Source organism: Anabrus simplex, chromosome 2 (genome assembly GCF_040414725.1).
Source record: "Anabrus simplex isolate iqAnaSimp1 chromosome 2, ASM4041472v1, whole genome shotgun sequence".
Lineage (NCBI taxonomy): Eukaryota > Metazoa > Arthropoda > Insecta > Orthoptera > Tettigoniidae > Anabrus > Anabrus simplex.
Window position 1 is genome coordinate 429,034,275 of NC_090266.1, and position 23,165 is coordinate 429,057,439.

General features: G+C 38.2%; 1 protein-coding gene across 1 annotated transcript in view; it reads right to left on the bottom strand.

Annotated features, from left to right (window-relative positions):
* sli (slit guidance ligand) overlaps positions 1-23,165 on the bottom strand; it is a 1,279,943-nt gene that overhangs the window by 189,229 nt on the left and 1,067,549 nt on the right. Inside the window, exons 14-15 of the mRNA XM_067140837.2 lie at positions 15,267-15,417; positions 5,126-5,272 (exon numbers count right to left, since the gene is read on the bottom strand). Of these exons, the coding sequence (XP_066996938.1) occupies positions 5,126-5,272; positions 15,267-15,417 (298 nt within the window). The remainder of the gene's footprint in view (positions 1-5,125; positions 5,273-15,266; positions 15,418-23,165) is intronic.

Consider the following 23,165-nt stretch of genomic DNA (forward strand, 5'->3'; position numbering starts at 1 on the left):
TTTTCTTGCAGTCTCTAGTGTGTGGTGCTGAAGACTTCAAGTGTCATGTATTAAAACTAACACCCCTTACCTAAGCTAGCTGGCCTGTCGCCGTAAATTGCTGTCGGGGGAGGGAGCATAGCTCCGCCTCAAGGAAGCTTCAAGTGCATGCGTCACCCAAGCAACCTTAAATTTCGTTGGAGGGTAGCACTATCACTCCGGCAAGGAAACCCAGCTCACTGAAGAAACTGAACTGTGGTAGTGCGAGCGGTTTGTCGAGACAGCTGTACTTTACTTGGCTTAGATGTTCGCAATGTTTTAAACATTATGAAAAGTGGTCTAAGGAATAATTAGAAAATATTAATACAAAGTTCTTTACCCCAGCAGCGCTGGGGTAGATGGGGTTCAGTGCATGCCACTGGCTGAGAAGACACCTGGAAGTGGCAAATATTGATTTTAAAAAAGCCAAGGATTGGACAAGAATAGATCTACTGAACTTCATAGTTAAATGGGACTTCATACCCTCATCCCTTTTACTTAGCTTGAAATTATTTCTGACGACTTGTGTATCTGTGGTTTCATGTGAGAGAAGCTTTTAAAAGCTGAAGTTTATATGTTAAAAAAAGACTATTTATGTTCTATGATAGGACAGTCAAGACTTTCTGACCTTACACTGTCATCAATTGAAGGTGATGTAACAGCTAACATCAATTTTGATGAATTAATTGATATGTTTGCAGCTTTAAAAACCAGGTAATATGTAATGTAACGAAGTTATTCACGTGTATCTGTTATCCGTATCTACTAATGTGTTTCTGAACGTATTTAGAAATTTTAAAATGCTGTAAATATTTGATGATTTTCACTGAAATAAAATTTTAACCCTTTTGCTTTAAGTTATTTGTAAATAAATCAAACATTAAAAATGAAAAGTGACAGGAAGTAGTGAAAAAATGTTTTATTTGTTGGGGGAGGGGGAGAGATGATACCATATGTTACCACTCTGAGTGACACCAACCAGACCAATGCCAATGCGAGTTATGACCATTATAAAAACTTGACACTATATCTTTTTTATGGCTTAATCTTAATTATTCTGTAATATATTATGTAACCAAATTAGGACTTTAAAAAATAATGTTTATAATGAATGGCTATCAAAATCGTAGCTATTTACACGTCTATCTCTTACACAAATAATTCACAAATCACTATAATGAGGATTTTCTTTTTTTGTGTGTGTGAGTATTCAGAAATAATGTTACTGATTTTATGTCTCACTAACTACCTTTTACAGTTTTTAAATACACCGAGGTGCTGGAATTGTGCACTGGAGGAGTTCTATTATGTTCTGGGAAATCTCCTGACACCAGGCTGATATATTTAGCACCTTCAAATACCACTGGACTGAGCTGGGATCAATCCCAACAACTTGAGCTCAGAAGGCAAACACTCTACTGTCTGAGCTACTCAGCCCAGTTAATTTTAGAAAATGACATCCATACATTACATACGAGGGTCGAGTCATAAATCATGGCTACTATTTCTTTTCTTGCGAACAGGTAACAACACGGAAAAGCTAAGATATGCATTTGGAAATACAGTAGAAGCCCGTTTATCTGAAATAAAGGGGACGGAGCCATTTCAGTTGATGTATTTTTTCGGATGACACATGGTAAATGTTTTCCGAAATTAAATGTCGAAATAAAATTGCATAAACTCTGTTAAGCAAAGGTGCATACTGTATATTAACATTAAAACATTTACATAATGTCACTCAATGTATAAAACCAGAGATTTCCTTCTGAATTTTCTTGGCGCAGTGCTGTCGTGCAGCTATGTCCTGCCACCGTTTAATGAACAGTACATCAGCTGGTGTAGATTCATTGCTTTGTTCAATAAAGCACAAAGCAATCTGAAATAATGAAACTTTTCTTTATTACTATTGAACTGTATACCGTGTACAGTAATTTTATTACAGTGCTGTAATTAAAGCATGTGGTATTGTATTTTAATAAAAAATTGAAATTAATCTTACCACCTACGCATTAAATCCATCTTCTGCTGTAACTTGATTCTCAGAACTGCTATTGTCAAAATAGGGTTTGCCTAGTAGCTCACATAACTTATAGCAGGAGAATTACTAATATCGACGGCTAAAAAAGGGGGTAAAAACAAAATATTAAAATGCAACTTTTCCAGAGCATTTCGGTTAAGCCGGGTTTCGGTTAAGCAAAGTTTGGTTAAGTGGGGTTCTACGGTATAGGGCATAGGGCATAGGGCATAGGGCATGTAATTATCCATAGTGCCTGAAGACAAATTCTGACTTCAGGAGATTCTCGTAAGAAAGTGACAGAGCACAGGCCATTGGTAAACATTGTTTTATTATGGTATAGACAACAAAAACACAAGATTGCGTACTGGTTACATACTTTCGCAATAATCACCCAAGGTGTTCACTGTGCATTGCCAGCGGTGGGGCAGGCGCTGAATACCATACGCTGCATGTGTATCGCTAACGTGTGACAACTCCCTCCAAAATTCTGTTACGATTTCCTCTTTGTTAGCAAACTGTTGTCCACGTAATGGCTTCCTGACTTTGGGGATTAGATCATAGTCACATGGGCTCGGATCAGGCGAATAAGACGGATGTGGAAGAACCTCCCATCCCCACCTTTGTAAGCGACGCTGAATGATGGCTGCTGTGGGAGCTGTCGCATTATCATGTAGGATTATGGCGTTGTCCAAAAGATCTGGCATGCACACCTAATGCTTCCTGCAGCTCTGCATGGCACTGACGTGCATTTCTGCTGTGGAGAACTGCTATTTTAATATACGATCATTGCTCCTGCTTGTTGACTTCCATTTTGTGACGCTCTCACTCGCACACTGAACTTGGGGGCGTGCTTAGACCCACACTGTTGTTTACATACACCATCTAGTGGCGTCGTACGCAAGTACATACCGTACGTTTCCAAATGCATATCTCAGATTTTCCGTGTTGTCTCCTGTTTGTAGGATGCTAAAGGGTTTATTGTGTCACCTATTCAATACATTATACATTTTTAAACACTTAGGAATTTATTATTATTTCCTATTGAGACATGTTTTGCCCTTCATTGAGGGCATCATCAGTCATAGTACCTCCTCAAGGCATAAATCAGGTACCTGATTGGTAATTAAATTGTAGACACTAAGATAATTAACATGTTACAATGGGAAAGTCAAGAAGAAAGAAAAACATGTTCAGTGATGATACAGTTAAACAATATATGTTTATAGACACAGTAGTCGGTACCAATGCGTAAAATCACAGGGTATTTAGCAGAGTCCAGCAGTGGTGGTCCAAAGAATAATTGACTCTAGTCTATTAGGAAATCATAGGAAATTATAAAGTTTATACATGTATTTACATGGAAACAGATAGGTGAGAAAGGGTATAAAGTGTCTGGCGTCAATATTCATACACAAAGTTTTTACATATTTTTACATGGAAACAGTTAGGGGAGAAAGGGTATAAAGTGTCTGGCGTCAATGTTCATACACTAATTACTGCCGTTGGTTGAACGATTACAGGTTGACAGGGTAACTATACAATAATTTTACAATATCCAATTGAACAGTTGAGAAATTACAAGCTTATAATAACTGTTTCCATGTAAATATATGTATAAACTTTATGTGTATGAATATTGACATCAGACACTTTATACCCTTTCTCCCCTGTCTGTTTCCATGTAAATATATGTATAAACTTTATAATTTCCTATGATTTCCTAATAGAGTAGCATCAATTATTCTTCGGACCACCACTGCTGGACTCTGCTAAATACCCTGTGATTTTACGCATTGGTGCTGACTACTGTGTCTATAGACATATATTGTTTAACTGTATCATCACTGAACATGTTTTTCCTTTTTCTTGACTTTCTCATTGTAACATGTTAAGTTTGTATCTTAGTGTTTACAATTTAATTACCAATCAGGTACCTGATTTATGCCTTGAGGAGGTACTATGACTGATGATGCCCTCAATGAGGGGTGAAGCATGTCTCAATAGGAAATAATAATAAATTCCTAAGTGTTTAAAAATTTATAATGTATTGAATAAACCCTTTAGCATCCTACATTCAGTATCTTCAATAGGGATTAACAATGATATTTATCACTTGTCTCCTGTTCACGAGAAAAAAAATAGGTGCCATGACTTACGACTCGACCTACGTATTTGTCTCTTAAAACTTCATGGCTGTGTCTATTATTCTCCAAGGTAACCTATCATCCTCCAATTGTCTCACATAACCACACCACTGATGCCAGTTTATGTGTAAAACTTCATTCGTTGAGTTTTTCCTAACTTAACCTTTATCTCCTCATTCTGAGTATCCTCTTACCACTGTTCCTACCTGTTTTTTACCAGCAATAATTTTTACTACTTTCATGTCTGTTACTTCTGACTTATGAATAAGACATCATGAGTCCACCCAGCTTTCACTCCCATATAGCAAAGTCAGTCTGAAAACGGACCACTGTAAAGAAAGTTTCATCTGGGAGGTGACTTAAAAATAATTAATTTGATATTAAATGGATAGGAAAAGTCCTATTTGGTGAAATAATGCAAATTTATCTTCACTGTTCTTTATCTAAGAGGCTAGAGATACAGCTGTTGTATATGATACCTGTCTGCTATTTTTTTTTTTTTTTTTTTTTGCTATTTGCTTTACGTCGCACTGACACAGATAGGTCTTATGGCGACGATGGGATAGGAAAGGCCTAGGAAGTGGAAGGAAGCGGCCGTGGCCTTAATTAAGTTACAGCCCCGGCACTTGTCTGGTGTGAAAATGGGAAACCACGGAAAACCATCTTCAGGGCTGCCGAGAGTGGGGCTCAAACCCACTATCTCCCGATTACTGGATACTGGCCACACTTAAGCGACCGCAGCCATCGAGCTTGGTAATACCTCTCTGATGATCTATGTTATTATCATACCTATCCCCAAGAACATATATTTAACTAATTGGGACTAGCACTGTAAAGATTTCCTAAAGCTGAATTAGAACCTTGTCATACCATCTAACTAGTGTGTTTCTTCTCCACATTAGAATGCTTACAAAATGGTTCATGGAAATATTCTCAAACTACTTACAGATCTGTGAGACGGGCACATCCTTCAAAGGCATTTTCTTCAATACCAGTCACTTTGTTTCGCCTTAGATCAAGCTTTTGCAAGTTAGGTAAGCGGCCAAAAAGTCCATCAGATCTTATACGACCAATTTCATTGTCATTAAGTAACCTGAAATAGAAGAAAGTAATTAAAGGAATATCTTAAGGAAACACATACCCTTGAAAGTGATTAAGCTGAGATAAATAAATTTACTCCAGTATATTTAGTAGTCACAAAAGACATCTATATATATAAAATAGCTTGTCCTGACTGACTGACTGACTGATTCATCATCGCCGAGCCAAAACTACTGGACATAAATAAATGAAATTTTGGGGATATATTCATATTATGATGTAGGTGCTTGCTAAGAGAGGATTTTTGGATATTCCTTTGGTAAGGGGGTGAAAATGGGGGTGAAATTTTAAAATGAGTGTATCTATATCTCAAAACTTTAAAAGTTTACAGATGTAAAAATTGGTATTTAGAATCTTCTTTAAAAATAAGGAAACACGTATTTTTTTGTTTTCAGAAAATCCCAATATGAGGGGTGAAAAAGGGTGAAAATGGGGGAAAATTGGTTGAATGCCTTTAATCAGGATACCGGTACTTACATCTCAAAAAACGAAGATATTACAGACCTGAAAATTGGTACTTTTGATCTCTTTTAAAAATAAAGAAGCACGTATTTTTTTGTTTTTGTAAAATCCAATTAATGGGAGGGTGAAAAGGGGGTGAATTTTTAAAATGAGTGAATCTATATCTCCAAACTTTCAAAGTTTGCAGATGTAAAAATTGGTATTTACAATCTTCATTAAAAATAAAGAAACACGTATTTCTTTGTTTTCGGAAAATCGCAATAGGAGGAGTGAAAAGGGGTGAAAAATGGGTTGAATGCCTTTAATGAGGCAACTTATATCTCAGAAACTGAAGATATTATAGACCTGAAAATTGGTGTTTGGGATATCTTTTAAAAATAAAGAAAAACGTATTTTTTATTTTTCTGGAAAACCCAATTAACGGGGGTGAAAAGGGGGTAATATTTTAAAATGACTGTATCTATATCTCAAAACTTTTAAAGGTTATAGATGTAAAAATTGGTATTTAGAATCTGCATTAAAATTCAAGAAACACGTATATTTTGTTTTCGGAAAATCATAATGGGAAGGGTGGTAAAGGTTGAAAAATGGGTCGAATGCATTTCAAGAGTCTACTTATATTTCAGAACCTGAAGATATTACAGACCTGAAAATTGGTGTTTGGGATCTCCTTAAAAAATAAAGAAACACGTATCTTTCTTTTTGTGGAAAATCCAATTAATGGGGGGGGGGTGAAAATGGGGTGATTTTTTAAAATGAGTGTATCTATATCTCAAAACTTTTTAAGTTTATAGATGTAAAAATTGGTATTTAGAGTCTCCTTTAAAAATAAACACGCATTCTTTTGTTTTTGGAAAATCCCAATAGGAAGGGTGTAAAAGGGTGAATAATGGGTTGAATGCCTTTCATGAGGCTACTTATATTTCAGAACCTGAAGATATTACAGACCTGAAAATTGGTATTTTGGATCTACTTTAAAAGTAAAGAAACACGTATTTTTTCGTTTTTGGAAAATCCAAATATTGGGGGGTGAAAAGGAGGGGTGAAATTTTTAAAATGAGTGTGTCTACATCTTAATACTTTAAAATTTACAGATGTAAAAATTGGTAGTTAGAATTTCCTCTAAAAATAAAGGAGCACGTATTTTTTTGTTTCCTGTAAATCCTAATACGAGGGGTGTAAAAGGGTGAAAAATGGGTTGAATGCCTTAATTGAGGATACACATATCTCAGAAACGAAAGATATTACCGAACTGATAATTTGCATATGGGATCTCCTTTAAAAATAAAGAAACACGTATGTTTTACTTTTTGGAAAAGCCAATTAATGGCGGTTAAACAGGAGTGACAAATTGGGGTGAATTTTTTGAAAGACTATATCTAGAGAATATCTTGGAAACGTAAAATGTTACAGACGTAAAGAGTGGGTGTAAATCTTCTGTAAATGTAAAGAAATATAGGTGATTTGTTTTGGAAACTCCACTTAAGGGGAACTCAAAAGGGGTGAAATTTTAAAATGAGAATTTTTACAGTATATCTAAAAAACTTAACATGTTACAGAAGTGAAAAATGGTATTTTTTATCTGTATTAAACATAAAGAAACGTGTACTTTTAGTTTTCGGAAATACCACTTGGGTGGAGGGGGGGGGGTAAAAGTGACTGAAAATGGTGATGGAATTCTTTTAATTAGGCTACTGATATCTCAAAAATGAAGATGTTACAGACGTGAAATTTGATATTTGCAATCTGCTTTAAAAGTAAGGAAACACGTATTCTCGGAAAATCCAATGAAGGGGGGGGGGGGGTGAAATTGAAAAATTAATTGACTGAATTGTATGAGAATACATACATCTAATAAAAACTAAGTTGTTACAGACGTGAAAATTCTTATTTGGACCTCCTTTAAAAACAAAGAAGAACGCGTTTTGGTGGGGAAACCATCTTGGAGGGCGGGAGTGTAAAGGAGTTGAATTCCTTTCATGAGGACACATAAATCGAAAACTGAAGAAGTTAGAGTCGTGATAATTGGTATTTAGAAGATCCTTTACTATTTAAGAAACATGTATTATTTGCGGGAAAATTCACTTAAGGGGGGGGGGGATTATTGTGAAATGAAGTGAAAAAAAGTGAATTATTTTTATGGGGATACTTATATCTCAAAACTGAAGGTAATAGACGTGAACATTGGTGTTTGGAATCTCCCTTAAACATAAAGAAACAAGCATTCTTTTAATTTTTTTTGGTGGGGGGGGGGGGGGGTGGCGGTAAATAAACTTAACGTCGGTGGGGTGTAGAAGGAGGTGAGACCAATTGATTTTACTGTTATTAATGTACTTATAAGGATCCACCGTTGCTCAGGTGGCAGCGTGCCGGCCTCTCACAGCTGGGTTCCGTGGTTCAAATCCCGGTCACTCCATATGGCATTCGTGCTGGACAAAACGGAGGCGGGACAGGTTTTTCTCCGGATACTCCGGTTTTCCCTGTCATCAGCCATTCCAGCAACACATAATAATAATAATAATAATAATAATAATAATAATAATATTCCGGACCGTCGTCAAATGTGCGGACCGCGCTGGAAACGGCTCCTGGACGGGTAATGACTAAGCATGCAGTCCGGCCGCGGGTTCAGTGCCGCCAAGGCACCCAATATGACACCACGCCGGATCTCCTGAAGGATTTTATCCATATTAAAAATATTATAGGAAAAGATGGCAAAGATTTACGGACCCAACAGACCGGGAGGAATAGCTGAGCCTAGCCCGGGGAGTACGAAATCGATTGCTGGAAAGGAAGATTTAAAAGAGGGAGGAAACGTGCCGTAAAATCATAGAAAACCAGTCAGATCGGGAATTTTGGTGGATTCTTGCAGAAAACGAGTCAGATCGCGAATTTTGGCGGATTATACAGTATATCTAATACAATAAGCATTCAATTATAAATTTCAGTATAATACCGTAGCGAAGCACGGGTATCTTGCTAGTATCCCAATATTCTTTTGAGGCAAGTAATAAGCATACAATAACAATACTAATTCTGTGCTCCTCCAGGAAAGTTTTGTTGCTGTATCTCTTGAAATTCACCTGACCAATGAACCAATAGTGACTTGTTAGTTCATGGGTTGCTTAGATGTCAGATTATGGTGCTTTAAAAGACAGAAAATATGAGCAGCCTTCTATCTTGCAAGCTTAATAGATTGAAGTACTTGATGATGTTTGTTGTTTAAAGGGACCTAACATCAAGGTCATCTGCCCCTAATGGTACGAAATGGGACGAAATGACATGACAACTTAAAAGTTCAAAATCCTCCACTGACTAGAATTCAAAGCATGAGGACGAAGAATGAATGGATGGACGGATGTAAATTTAAAATGATCAGTGGATCTGACCCACAGTGCCTCACATGCACAAAAGCTGGCACAAAACAATAGTAGTACTGACCAAGGGTCTGCTTCTTTAGCGCGATGCTGAATCGATTATGCTTATAGTTGAAACAGGTCCAAAATCCAGGTCATCAGCCCCTCATAATGGTATTTATCGCTAGGAATATAGAACCATGCTATGTGTAATGTTGCGGTACTAATAAAAAGTAGCGGAGACTCGCGGTATTCCACACATGATGGTACTATTCACAGGTATTGTAATGCGCACATGTAACACAGACCTATGGTGTTTTGCACGTTGCGGTGCCACTTATAGGCAACGCAAACCTATGGCATTCCTCATATAAGTGGACTAACCAAAGGAACTCGTACTATCCCGTGGAATTACCTACATAGTGGGGACTGAGCATAGGTAAGGCAGAACCATGGTGTGGCTCATATAGGGGTACGAATCACAGGTACTGTAAGACCCACCTCCTGATTCACGCACTGTCGCTACTAATCACAAACCTATTGCGTATCTAACATAGTGGTACTGCGTGCAAATAAATGTGACCCATGGTGTTCCCAGCATGATGGTACTAATTACAGTTAGTCTCAGGGTTCTAATTGGATCATCCATTGGTCGCCCATTTTAGCTGCCTCTTATGATATACAGGGGATACTATGAGTGTATTCTTCCTCTGCGTCCCCCATCCATAGGGGGTTTTGTGTTTTGGCCGGGCTGAGTGGCTCAGACGGTTAAGGCGCTGGCCTTCTAACCCCAACTTGGCAGGTTCGATCCTGGCTCAGTCCGGTGGTATTTGAAGGTGCTCAAATATGACAGCCTCGTGTCGTTAAATTTACTGGCACGTAAAAGAACTCCTGCAGCACTAAATTCCGGCACCTCGGCGTCTCCGAAGACCGTAAAAGTAGTTAGTGGGACGTAAAGCAAATAACATTATTATTATGTTTGGTCCACAAGAGGTATTTTATTTCCCTCAGGTCCGCCAACAAGCCAGTTAGGACTCTCCTATCCGCCACCTGGGGCGCACCACGTGGAAGTATCACCTCTCCCCCTGCTACGACAGCGTAGTAGGTTCGTGGGGATAGCAGTACTTATCACTAGGACAAGTCCACACTCGAACTCCAAGTAACATGCGATCATCTTATATGTCATTCTCTCGAGAATTCTGCTGTAGAGAAATGAACCAATGAAATGAAATAGCATATGGCTTTTACTGCCGGGAGTGTCAAAGGACATGTTCGGCTCGCCAGGTGCAGGTCTTTTGATTTGACACCCATAGGCGACCTGCTCATCGTGATGAGGATGAAACGATGATGAAGACGACACATACACCCAGCCCCCGTGCTAGCGAAAATACCTAATGATGCTTAAAATTTTTCACCCCAGCCTGTTAAGTTGATTCCCCCCCACCTTTCAAAAATGCATGTTTCTTTATTTTTAAACGAGATCCCAAATAAAATGTTCACGTTTGTAACATCTTTAGTTTTTGTGATATAAGTAACCTCATACAAAAATTTCAACTAATTTTTCAATAAATTCACCCCCCTTACATGGATTTTCCAAAGAAAAAGGATTACGTATTCCTTACTTTGAAAGAAAATACCAAATACAAATTTTCATGTCTGTAACGTCTTCAGTTTTTGAGATATAAGTATCCTTATAAAAATAATTCAACTCCTTTTTCACTCCAACCCCGCCCGTTAAGTTGGTTTCACCCCTTCGAAAAAGACGCGTGCTTTTTTATTTTTCAAGGTGATTCCAAATATCAGTTTTCAATCTGTAACCTTCAGTACTGAGATATAATTTTCTCCAGAAAAATTATTCAATTTTTTTCCACTTCCTTTCACACTCCCCACTTAGGTGAATTTTCCAGAAATAAACAATACCTGTTTCTTTAAAAGAGCTTCCAAATACGAATATCACGACTGTAACATCTTCACTTTTTGAGATACATGTATCCTCCTAAAAGGAATTCATCTCCCTTGGCATATATATGCATACAAATAATTCAACTAATTATTTAATTTTTCACCCCTCCCACTCCCTCGCCCCCGTTAGGTGTATTTTCTGAAAACAAAAGAATGTGTGTTTCCTTATGTTTAAAGAAGATTCCAAATACCAGTTTTCACGTCTGCAACGGGTAAGTTTTTGAGATATACTGTAGATATGCTAATTTTAAAAATTCACCCCATTTTTTCAGTTTCCCCTTAAGTGGATTTTCCGAAAAAATATTTGTGTTTCTTTACTTTTACAGGAAATTCCATATACCAGTCTTCAAATCTGTAATATATTACCTGTCTGAGACAATTTGCAGGTATAGTCTTTTTAAAAATTCACCCTGTTTGTCACTCCCGTTCACCCCTATTCATTGGATTATCCAAAAACACAAAAATACGAGTTTCTTTATTTTCAAAGGTGATTCCAAATATCGATTTTTATGTCTGTAACATCTTTAGTTTTTGAAATATATGTGTCCTCATAAAAGGTGTTCAACCACTTTTCCCCCATTTTTCACCCCCCTTAATGGGATTTTCTTAAAACAAAAAATAATTTTTAAAGGAGATTCCAAATACCAATTTATTTTGTCTGTAAAATTTTAAGTTTTTGAGATACATATATCCTCATTTTAAAAATTCAGCCCCCTTTTCACCCCTTTAGCACCGGAATATCCAAAAATCCCCCCTTAGTGAGCACCTACACCCTAATATAAATGTATTCCCGGAATTTAATTTCCTTATGTCCAGTAGTTTTGGCTGGGTGATGATGAGTCGGTCGGTCGGTCGGTCCGTCAGTCAGGACATGTTATATTCATTTAATTCAACTTCACTAATCGGCCAACTAGGGACCACGATAAGCCTCACTTTACCATCTGGCATTTGTTCATTTTTCGCTTGATCCACATCATCTTCATTAGATCACTGTGTTTAGCACGACGTTCTTCCATCCATTTAGCACCAGTTGCCCGTTTTTTTGTCCTGGAAAGTCCCAAAAGTTTTGATGGCTGCTCTGAAAAGATTTCGGTCTCGTGCATCTTCTGCTTGTAGGCCCAGTTCTTTAAGATCTTTTTTGACATTAACGTACCATGGAATTGCCGTTTTTGGTTTTGAGTCAAATATACTGAAAATACGTTTCATCCATCGAGAATCGATCATCCGTCGTATATGATCGTAGAAGCAAACTCTGCCTTTACGCATTGTGTCCGTGATCTTCTCTATCTAAGAGTATACTTCTTGCCTGGATTTTCTAATGTAGATGCCATTTTTGTAGTTTGGGCTAAGTATGGTGTGTAGGATCTTTCTTTCTTTCCTCTCTAAATCTGCAAGCAAACATTTCTGGGAGAGGATAAGGCATTCAGATGCATACAGCGATACTGGTTTGATGACAGTGTTGTAGTGACGAATTTTTGTGTTCAGGGAAAAGCACTTTTTGTTGTATATGTTGCGGGTGGTTTGGAAAGTGACTTCCATTTTCTTGATTCTTGCTGCTATGGCCTCTTTGTCAAGTCCATTTTGCTGAATCCATTCCTCACACAGTTTATCATTCCATATTTGGTGTTTAGTTGTGCCGTATCATCTTTGATATTTGACATTACTTGTGCCTTTTGAAAGGAATTTTGTAAACCTGTTTGTTCTGCTACTTCCTTCAACACATTGATCTGTGCTGTTGCACTTTAGAAATTTTCTGTCATAAGGGGTATATCATCAGTGAACGCTAAGCAATCTATTTCCACTCCATTTTACTTTGTCCCAATCCTTATGGGTTTGTAAAGGTTTCTTTCTTTTAACATCTTTCACCACTCCTGTATTACCTTCTCAAGTTCGCAGTTGAACAAAAGAGGTGACAGCCCATCTCCCTGTCGAACGCTTGTCTTGATCTCAAAGGGTTCAGAGAGACATCCTTGGAATTTTACTTTGGATGTGGTATTAGTGTTGCCCTTATTATCGCCAGCAGTTTCTCATCGACTCCCATTTCTGCAAGGATGTTATATTATATGTATAGATTTACTTTTTTGTTTATTTATTTGTTTAGTGATATATTGATGGAACATATCTCGAGACACCTAAGCCTTGAGTGTAGGTGGTAAGAATTGATTGGGGGGCTAAGACATGCATATGACAAATAAATCATTGTAGATGTAGGGTGAGGTAGTTGCAAAGGGATGAAGACATTAGTGCAAGATAAGGTGGCATGGAAGGCTGGATCAAACTAGTTTTTGGACTGATGACCCAATCAGGACCAATATTAGCCAGTTGCGAAACTATTAGTTAATAAATGGGTAGGCAGGAAATCTTACTTTAAAGTTTCTGGTTGAGTAGTTCCAAACGTTGAGTTTTCTTGGTTGCAAAATGACCAATCACATGGTCCTTCAATATCTGATCACTCATCAATTCCTTCACAAGCTTTTTCTTGACAAAAATGAGAAATAATACCAATATAAATGGTCCGTTATTGAACATTATAAATTTTCCACCTAACTCATTCCTGGTTGCCAGCGTTTTGCCCTCGTGTACTAGGTTGGGCTCATCAGTTGGTACCTAGCACACATACCAAGACGCTGGCTAGTGCATCAACAGAAATGAGAAATGATACTAAGACTGCTAAGTCTTTCATTGTTCATTGTATTATGCAAGTATGTTTCTATCCTTCTCAGAGTACTCATACTCCTTTCAGAGAAAGCCATGGTCACAGGAAATGTTAATATTAAGCAAATCAATTTTGATACTTCCACATACACTGGTTCGAGATCATTGAAGACAATATAAGATAAAAGTTTTTGAGCGGACAAATGTTTTTCTACATTGGAATAAATGTTTATCAATTCATTTTCCATTCTTTCTCTCTGCTATAAAAGGTAGCCGAAAGGTGGGCGGCGTTCAGTACTATAAGGTATCTTCAGAATGGATGGAGCAAGAGAGGTTAGTGACTTTAAACGTGGAATGGTCAGTGGTTGCACCATCAGTAAGCAATCAGTAAAGCCCATTTCCACCCTTATGAAGTTGCCCAAATCAACTGTCGGGAACATGATCATGAAGTGGACATGGGAAGACCCTACTACAAAAAAACTACAGCCAAGTAGACCACGTGTGTCAATCGATAAAGACCACTTGCATTGAAGAATGTGGTACAGGAAAATTGTTTGACACTGTGCGGTATAATCACGTCTGAATTGTTCAGTGACGCTAACTATGCAGCTAGCATCAAAACTATGCACTTGGAGATAAAAAGACTGAGGTTTAAGGCTTAGGCACCCAGCCTTAAATCACACATTCTACCAGCAAACGCTAGGTGCCACATTTAGTGGTGCAAAGGACTCTCCCGTAGGTCCATAGACGAATGGAGAAGCATGATTCGGAGTGATGAATCACATTATACTATGTGGCAGTTGGATGGGAGGTTTCGGATGCAGAGAACGTTGGGTGAACCATACACGTCAAACTGCACAGTATTCACAGTGAAATCTGGCATAAGTGGGGTGAAAGTGAAGGGGTATTTTTCATGGATGGGACTCAGTCTTCTTGTAATACTATGAGCATATTAAAGATGGAAGGATATACTGTAAGTATAGTCTGACAAGCTGTGTGCTTTCTCCAGGAGACCAGTTTGGAGATGCCACTGTGGGTTTCAGCATGATAATGCTCCCTGCCATAAAGTGGAATAAGTTTGTGAGTGGTTTGCAGAAAGCAAGGTTTTAGAAATAGACTGGCCAGCCAAGAGCCCCACCCTCAATCCTAATGAACACCTCTGGGATGAACTAGAATAGTGACTTCTCTCCAGACCCAAATAACCCATATCACAAACTACGCCTGCTACAGTTCGAGATGTAAAGAAATGCCAAGGGGGAGTGAGCTCAGCCCATGTTGTATTAATGTCCATCACTGGGCAGAATATCTGAGAAACACTGACGACAGTTTTGTGTAGCCTACTGTTTGGATGTGGTATGTTTGATCAGATAGTATATGTTTAACATTTAAATACTAACTTAACATATAAAATACAACCAAACATGTATAGCAACAACGATTCTTACATTATATCTCTATATTCTAAGGTCATAAAACTAATGTAAGAATTCTACGAGGATTTGCTCCTCATTGCTACAATAAACTTACTAAAATGAACAAATTATTACTCACAGTTCAGTGGTGTACATGGGAATGTCTTTTGGAATTTCTTTGAAGCTTCTTGCAGAGCAGTCAACAACAGTACCTTCACAGGAACAACCATTTGGGCAAGTACTGTCAATAAGGCATTCTCCTGCTAATTTTGTACGAAATTCCTCCACACCTGTCAATGGAAAATCAATCACTTAAATTAACATTACTGTTGTCAAATGTAAGACAAGGACACTTATCCCTAACTTTGATAATTAAAGTAAATCATATATCTATCTATAATAGACCAGGCAATTAAAATATTTACAATACCTACATGGTGACACACAGGATAACTGCTGCACTGGAGGTAAATGAACAACACAAATTAGACTGATTGTGCTGGGAAAGTTCAACAGTGAAGCAAATATTCCTCATGCTTGAGGTAGAAATCTTGAATGAGGGAGATGTTATGGTTATCATTTCTATGAAAAGTAAGAAGAATCCTTTCTAGATGTGAATGTAGGTTTATATTTATGGAGATTTTGACAAAGAGGGAGATCAGGAATTGTAAAGGTAAACATGTCCTGGGATAGGTGAATGAGTGAAAAAATGAACCTGTATTAATTGATATTTCCAATAAAAATTATTACCCCAACAGCTACAAAATCATTGAACACAAAGAGCTGCAAATAACTGGTACTCTTCCTCCTCCAACAAATAATACTAGTGAGTGTCATCACCTTGGCTATAACAGTTAAAATATGACAAAAATAATTTGTCTCTTCCTAGGACAATACTTGACATTAAACATACTGATTTCACTTACAGCCATTTTGCTAAGAACATGAAGTGTCATGAGGTTGCCAACTAATTTCTCACATCAATGGCTCATAAGTAGAGAAAGGTAATGATTGAATTGGTGGATTATGTATTTACCGCCAGGTCCGAGGGTTTGATATGTAACCCCTACCAACCTTCTTCTGGCATTCCACAGGGATCACTGTTTGGGGCCTCTTCAATTTGCTTTGTTTCTGAATGACATTACTTCAGTCATTCACAACAGTAAAGGACACTTATACGCTGATGACTTAAAACTACAGAATCGTAGACGAAGGCAGTGATGGCGAATAACTACAAGAGAATTTGAACCAAATATGCAAATGGTTGGATAAGTTGTCCCTCACAGGTAGTAAAGTTAAGTGCGGTGTTGTGTCATTTACTCAGAAATTAATGCCTGTTTTTTACAGATATAAAATTAGTGGAGAATGTTTAAATCGTGTAGAGGAATTTACTGACCTGTGTGAATTCTGAGTAACAGGAATGGCTTACACCTTGAGAAACACATTGATAATATTATAAAGATAGCTCTTGGACTACCTGTATTTATCAAAAGAAATTGTAAAAATTTCAGTAACATTGTATGTACCAGAACATTATTTAGTTCTCTGGTTAGACCCTCTCTCGAGTATGGTTGTGAGGTCTGGGTACCGTTTCAGAAAGTTCACATATACCGTCTCGAGAGAGTTCAGATAAGGTTCATGAAAAGGATTAGTTTTGGACACATTGGCATGCCACTCACTTTAAGCAGGTATGAAGAATTTGTAAAAAGTGTTGGAATGAACACGCTGGCATCACACTGAAAATGTGCAAAGACAATTTTAGTAACTAAATGCCTGAAGAGTAAAGTGGACTGTCTGGCTATACTGGGGTTCGTTCCACTTCATGTTCCACACAGACGAACAAGACAGAAATTAATATTCCACCTGCCCAAATATAGGACGGCTGCACTACAAAATTCTTGGTTCATGCAAGCTCTTAGGACCATAAATCAGCTGGAAGGGTCACTTGACATTTTTCATCATCCTTCTACTGCAATACGGAAAGCTCTTCTCAAACGTGGAATGTAGTAATTATGTGTAAATTATTATGTGCATAGTCTGTAGTATGTACCATATCTGTAGAAAAGCTGTGAAGATGTATATTTGTACATAAGTATAAATTTGTATTTATCTATAACTGTTCTCTATTGCAGTTAGATATTTAATTTTCTATTGAATCATCTGTAATTCGGTTATCCAGTAGATGATAAATAAAACTATTCTCTTCTCTTCTAAAGCAGTTAGTAATTTTGCCCACACGTCTAATACGGTACAATCAGAAAGAATGCTTTCCCACAGCTTACATGCAACACATGTCATGCTGACTGGCCAGTAATTATCAGCTTTGTATTTATCACACCTCCTCTCCCCCTTTGTACTCAGGGGCTATTATAGCAACTCTCCATTCATTCAGTACAGCTCCTTCATCCAAGTAGTAAACAAATAATTACTTCAGATACAGTTGTTCTTTTTTGCAACAACATATCATTTATTTACTTTAGCATAATCACAATTTTATTTATGCAACTCAACATTAACTTCAAAACTACATAACGTGGTGGAACAAACTACTGCCTTTCCTCTGCCGGAAATAGACTGCTGAAACAAGATATAACACGCAGTCCACATTCCCCCACTTTGCAAAAGGCGGTTTCGCAACGCACCGACTAACTGAAATGAACATTCTGAAAATTATAATCGTACACTGTGCTCATAGATGTGAGCCACCATATGTCAACTTTTTTGAGTGGTCCAACAGTTCTACCACAGCAAGTCTGGAATTCATCTGATTTTTCATTCCCGGAGTCACGACTGGGAACAACATAGTTGATTACTGTCTCATCTCTTCAGTAATAATTTCATGTGGCTATTTCTAGGTGTTGTGAAGTGTTGGTAAAATCCTTCTTCTTACGACAATTTATCTTGAGAGGATAAAGTTGCTGTAGTGGACAAAACAAGACACCAGTTGCTCTCTTAACTCTAACCAGATGAATCATGTTATCTCTTCCACGTAAGAGCTACACAACTCTTCCTAAGGGCCAGTTGATTAGTTTCTTGGTGTTGCTTTCCACCAACATGATTTCTCCAAGTTACAGGGATCCCTGTTGCTTCTGTAGAAACATGGAAGAGCGTAGTGGCTTGAGTTCATCTTCATCAGAAACATGCTAGAGGTCGGTTGTTCATCATATTCTCACAATCACACAAAATAGTACACATTTCCTCATAATTTAAGCAAGCTTTGCCCATATTACAATGTAGCAAATCCTTTAAAATCTGAATCAGTCTTTCCCTGAATCCTTCACACCAAGCTGCTGTGGGAGAGTACAGCTTCCATTTAATTTTCAGAAGACTGACTGTCTTCTCCATTTCAGTCCAATCCAATTGTTCCAAGGCTCTATGAAATCCTGTGAAATTCATCCCATTGTCAGAATAAATGATATTCGCTCTTCCTCTTCTTGCTACAAATCTGCGTAGAGCTTGAACATAAACTACCTTATTAAGTGAAGTGATCGATTCCAGATGTACAGCCTTATAAACCGCACAAGTGAAAATCACAATCCACTCCTTTTCTCCAACTTGTAGAAACACATCTGTATCAGTGATCTGGAAAGTACTTGGTGCCTTGATTTGATCCTGTGATAATGGAGGGAAAGGTACCTCCAAAGCTTTAGCATAGTTACAATAACAGATCACATATCTCTGAACAACTGATTCAACTGGCATGATAATGAAAGTACAATTAGGTAGGTACTCTGTAGTGTCTTCAATATCAGCAACTCTTGATTTCATGCAAAGAATTCCTTCATTATCTATGAACACCTGCAGATTCTACAATTGCTCCTTTCTTTCTTCTTCATAAAGAATTTCACTCTGGGTAAGGAAGAACAGCTTCTTCTCAGCAAAGAGAAACTCTTTGCTACCAATTTCTGTAGATACGTGGTTCCTAAGATTACTTTGAATCTCAAAATCCAATCAATGGTCCTTATTATTTTAATGTACCCAGAGAATTGTGAGCTTAGTTGCAGTAAGATTATTTTCACAACATTGTTCTTGGCAACTATAGCTGTTTTCCTTCTTTCCCTATTGACTTCTTTCAACACTGGTTCAGGATGTTTAGAAACTTATTCTTCTTCTTTACTTTTAAGCCAAGAGGGACCCCTCCCACCAACGGGATCTCCAAAGCTGTGCTGGTGAACATCCTCTAGATAACAGGTCTGCTGGGTTGAGTCTGCCTGGAATGTGGCTCCATGAACTAGCCTTACTTATACCCATGAATCTCCTTTACCTGGTTCTCTACAAATACAGACCAATGCCCTTTGTTTTCTATCCATGTTAAGATTACTGCTGAATCAGACCAAAACACAGTGTGTATATTATCCTGGTGTAAGCATCGAAGGCTCAACCATGACATCCTAACACCAAGGAGCGCACCCATCAGTTCGAGATGAGGTAGCGTTAGTTCTTTGAGAGGCACCAGTCTAGATTAAGTCATCATAAGGCTTAGTTTCATTTTATTTCTGCATTCTGTCCTCAGAAAAATGCAACAACCAAATGCCTTTTTGCTGGTGTCAACAAATACATGCAATAAGCTGTTATCATTCAGGAAAATCCTTCTAGGTATTGTAGCTGCTGGTTCCATCAACAAAATTCTTCACAAATATCTTCTGGTAAAACCTCATCCCATCCTATCTTCCTTTGCCGCATGTTCTGTAGAATGAATTTGGGAATAAGTGTTGATGGGGCTGAAAATCCAACTGGATCAAATATTTTCTGCACGCTGGAGGGTACCATCCTTTGGGTTATTAAACATGTATTTACACTGAAGTTTCATCCAAGTTCATCCACACCACAATACCATTGGAGTCCTAAGATATTTTCAGTCATACCAACACCACAGTCTAAGGAATTCACCCATCTCCTATCTCACAACTACAGTATCTCACCAGAGATCATTTACATGCCAACATTGTATAATATGTTGTGTCGAATGGACTTTTTACCACCCTTTAAAATCCAACTATCTCTGCTGGGTTTGAACCCACTATCTTGGGACCCCAAGGCCAAAACTCTATCACTGATCCACAGAGGCAGCTTCCTTGGGTCAATGTAAGTTGAGTGTAAGATGAGGCAGTTGGTGAGGTGATCTCAGACGGGCCCATAAGTGTCCACCCCAAACAAGTTCCCATAGCCACCAGATTCTTGTATATATGTACAAAGTCTGGCGTGATTATTTCAGCCCAGATATGAGCTCCTAACAATACCTGTATGTCATTAGGACTGTTATCATTTTATTGTCTAACACCAGTAAGTTCAACAGACTTGTCCTTCAATAAATTAAACAAGTAAGCAACAACTAGGGGACCACTACCACAAATATAATCACAGCCTGATGCTGTAACCTCACATCTATTTTCTTCATTTATACCCAACAGAGTTATTTAATAGGACTTGAAACAAGCAGGTGTTTTCCTATCTCCAAATAATTCTTGACTTATGGTTACCTTTCCTATTTGTTCCAACTCTAGTTTCTTAACACAAGATTTCTACTGTAGGCCAAGGCCTATATGTAGCTTTTCTGCAATCCACTGTGACAAATAACTCTCATTCTGTGTGTGGATCCACAAACAACTACTCTAGCAACTGAAGTCTGCAGACAGGTCACATATCCTTCAATACTACCTGCTAACATGTTAACTGTATTTGAAACCGAATCACCTTTAGGTTCATCTGAGACCGTCTTCTTGCTTAACTCGATCTACCCTCTTATTAGTTTCAAAAGAACCTTGTCTTTGCTTAACTTGTTCATCACCTTCGACCTCAGTCTTTAAGAAGGCTAACAATTCTATCAGGCAACAGTCAGGTTCCTTGGTAGACATTTCTTTTGATAAACAATACCCGTCCTAAGTTTTAAACATAACATCTGGTTAGGCACTTTCCACAAAAGGGAATAACATTGCAGCATACTTCTGCTTTGTTACTCGTAATGAATCAAGCTCTCTCAACTGTCTTTCCAAACTGCCATACAGTTGTGCTCTTTCTTTAACAACAAAGATAAAAGTTCTCTAACATTATTCAGTAAGTAACTCATTCTTCCCATATGCAGACTTCAACCTTTTATAGTTTTCCTTGGAAGGAGGGAAGTTTTCTATCAGTTTCTGAGCAGGTGAACCAGGTTCCATACACTGAGTCAAATGAACAAATTTTTCTTCATCTTTAAGGCTGCCATCTTCAAGTACCCAATACAACCTTTCATGTTCCCGTCAAACATTTTGAGCTCTAGTTTTAGTAGTATTAATTATCTCTCATTGGAAAAAGGTGAACAGTTACTACGGACTTCAGAAACAGTTTGACCTACAACTTGTAAGGCCTGCACTGTTTCTCTAACCTTAAAAAAATTCAGATCATACACACTGCAATTGTCGATCTCTGTTTCAAGCACGATATCTTTCAGGTTTTCCCTTTGCTGCAGATCATTGTAGGCTTCGTCATCAATACGTTTTAACTTCTCGTATCTTTCCACAAGTGAAGCATACATGCTACGAATTTCCACGTGATCACAATTGGTAAGATTCAACCAGTGGCGGTTTCTGGTATAGCGCAATGGAGCAATGAACCTCCAGTTTATATCAAATTGTACTCAACTACGTGATTCTCATAACTCCCTTGTCAATCTCGAAGCTCTTGCTAAGTCCCTCTATCCGTAATATACTCGCACTGGCTTTCAATTCATGTGAGCTGCGCAAGGTCTGTGGCTGGATACTTGTCTGGAATGAACCCCCTTGCAAAGACGATCTCTCCGTCCGTACATAGGCGAAGGGAGTGGCGAGGTGCGGGGGGACGAAAGCCAGCACTAAGGCAAGACCAGGATATCGCAGAAACGGATCTCTGTTCTTTACGCATGCGCAATAGGCCACTGTCTCAAGACTAGCTAGTCGTGTTGTTGGGGTTGGGGTATGTGCCTGCCATCTGTTGGCCTTACGGGAATTTGACTAGGCAACAGAGAATAGAACACGTAACTAGCGCTAGTGTCGAAAAGCATCGTTACTACCAAAAGTCACATTAAACTGTCAAATTCCAATTAATATCTTGTCCCAAATATATCATTACTTACTAAATACCTATTAATTTGCCTTCTTTGGAATAATTACCTTTTGGAGAGAAACTTAACTCAAAAATCATTGAGGCAAAGAATAGCGGCAAGGTAATACCAATGAAAACTTTTAAATATAGTTGTTACTATTCGCATGACATCGGAAGCAGAAAGGTGTTTCTCTACCCTGAAGAGAATAAAAACTTTCTAGCGCAGCACAATGACCGAGGATAGACTTATTGCTCTTGCTATGTTGTCAATTGAAATGAACTTTGTTCGAGACTCTGCGGACTTCAATGAAGCAGTTATTTCTTATTTTGCATGTGGTAAAACTCGGCATGTAGGCCTACCGTATTTTCTGCTCCTCTTGTATTTGATCACTTTCTAGAACTTATGTCATCTTAGTTTAGGAGGTTACGGCCCACGATGGAAGAGAAGCTGGCGGAGATGGGAAGAGGAGAGGTTGGGGGGGAGGCAATTTTTTCTTCTTTTGAACCCCCAGTGATGAAAGTCACGCACCGCCACTGGATTCAACATTCTTCAAGCTAATTCACTTCGCAAGTAAATACACCGCGTAATACTCGGCATTCAGTCATCGTTGTTCGAATTTAACTTGATGTTGAAATTGCCAGCAGTCCAGTCACGATCGCCAAATTTTCCTTTTTCCAGTACCGGTAACAAATCATTTACTTTAGCATGATCACAATTTTATTTTATACAACTAAACATCAACTTCAAAACTACAACCAATGAAACTCCATAACCACCGCCGTCTCGATCCTCTTATTCTGCCTCCTCTATTGCCAGGCGCGAATATCAATATTTCTTCAAGTCGCCGTAAGAGTGTAGTAACCGAGCTCGATAGCTACAGTCGCTTAAGTGCGGTCAGTATCCAGTATTCGGGAGATAGTAGGTTCGAACCCCACTGTCGGCAGCCCTGAAGATGGTTTTCCGTGGTTTCCCATTTTC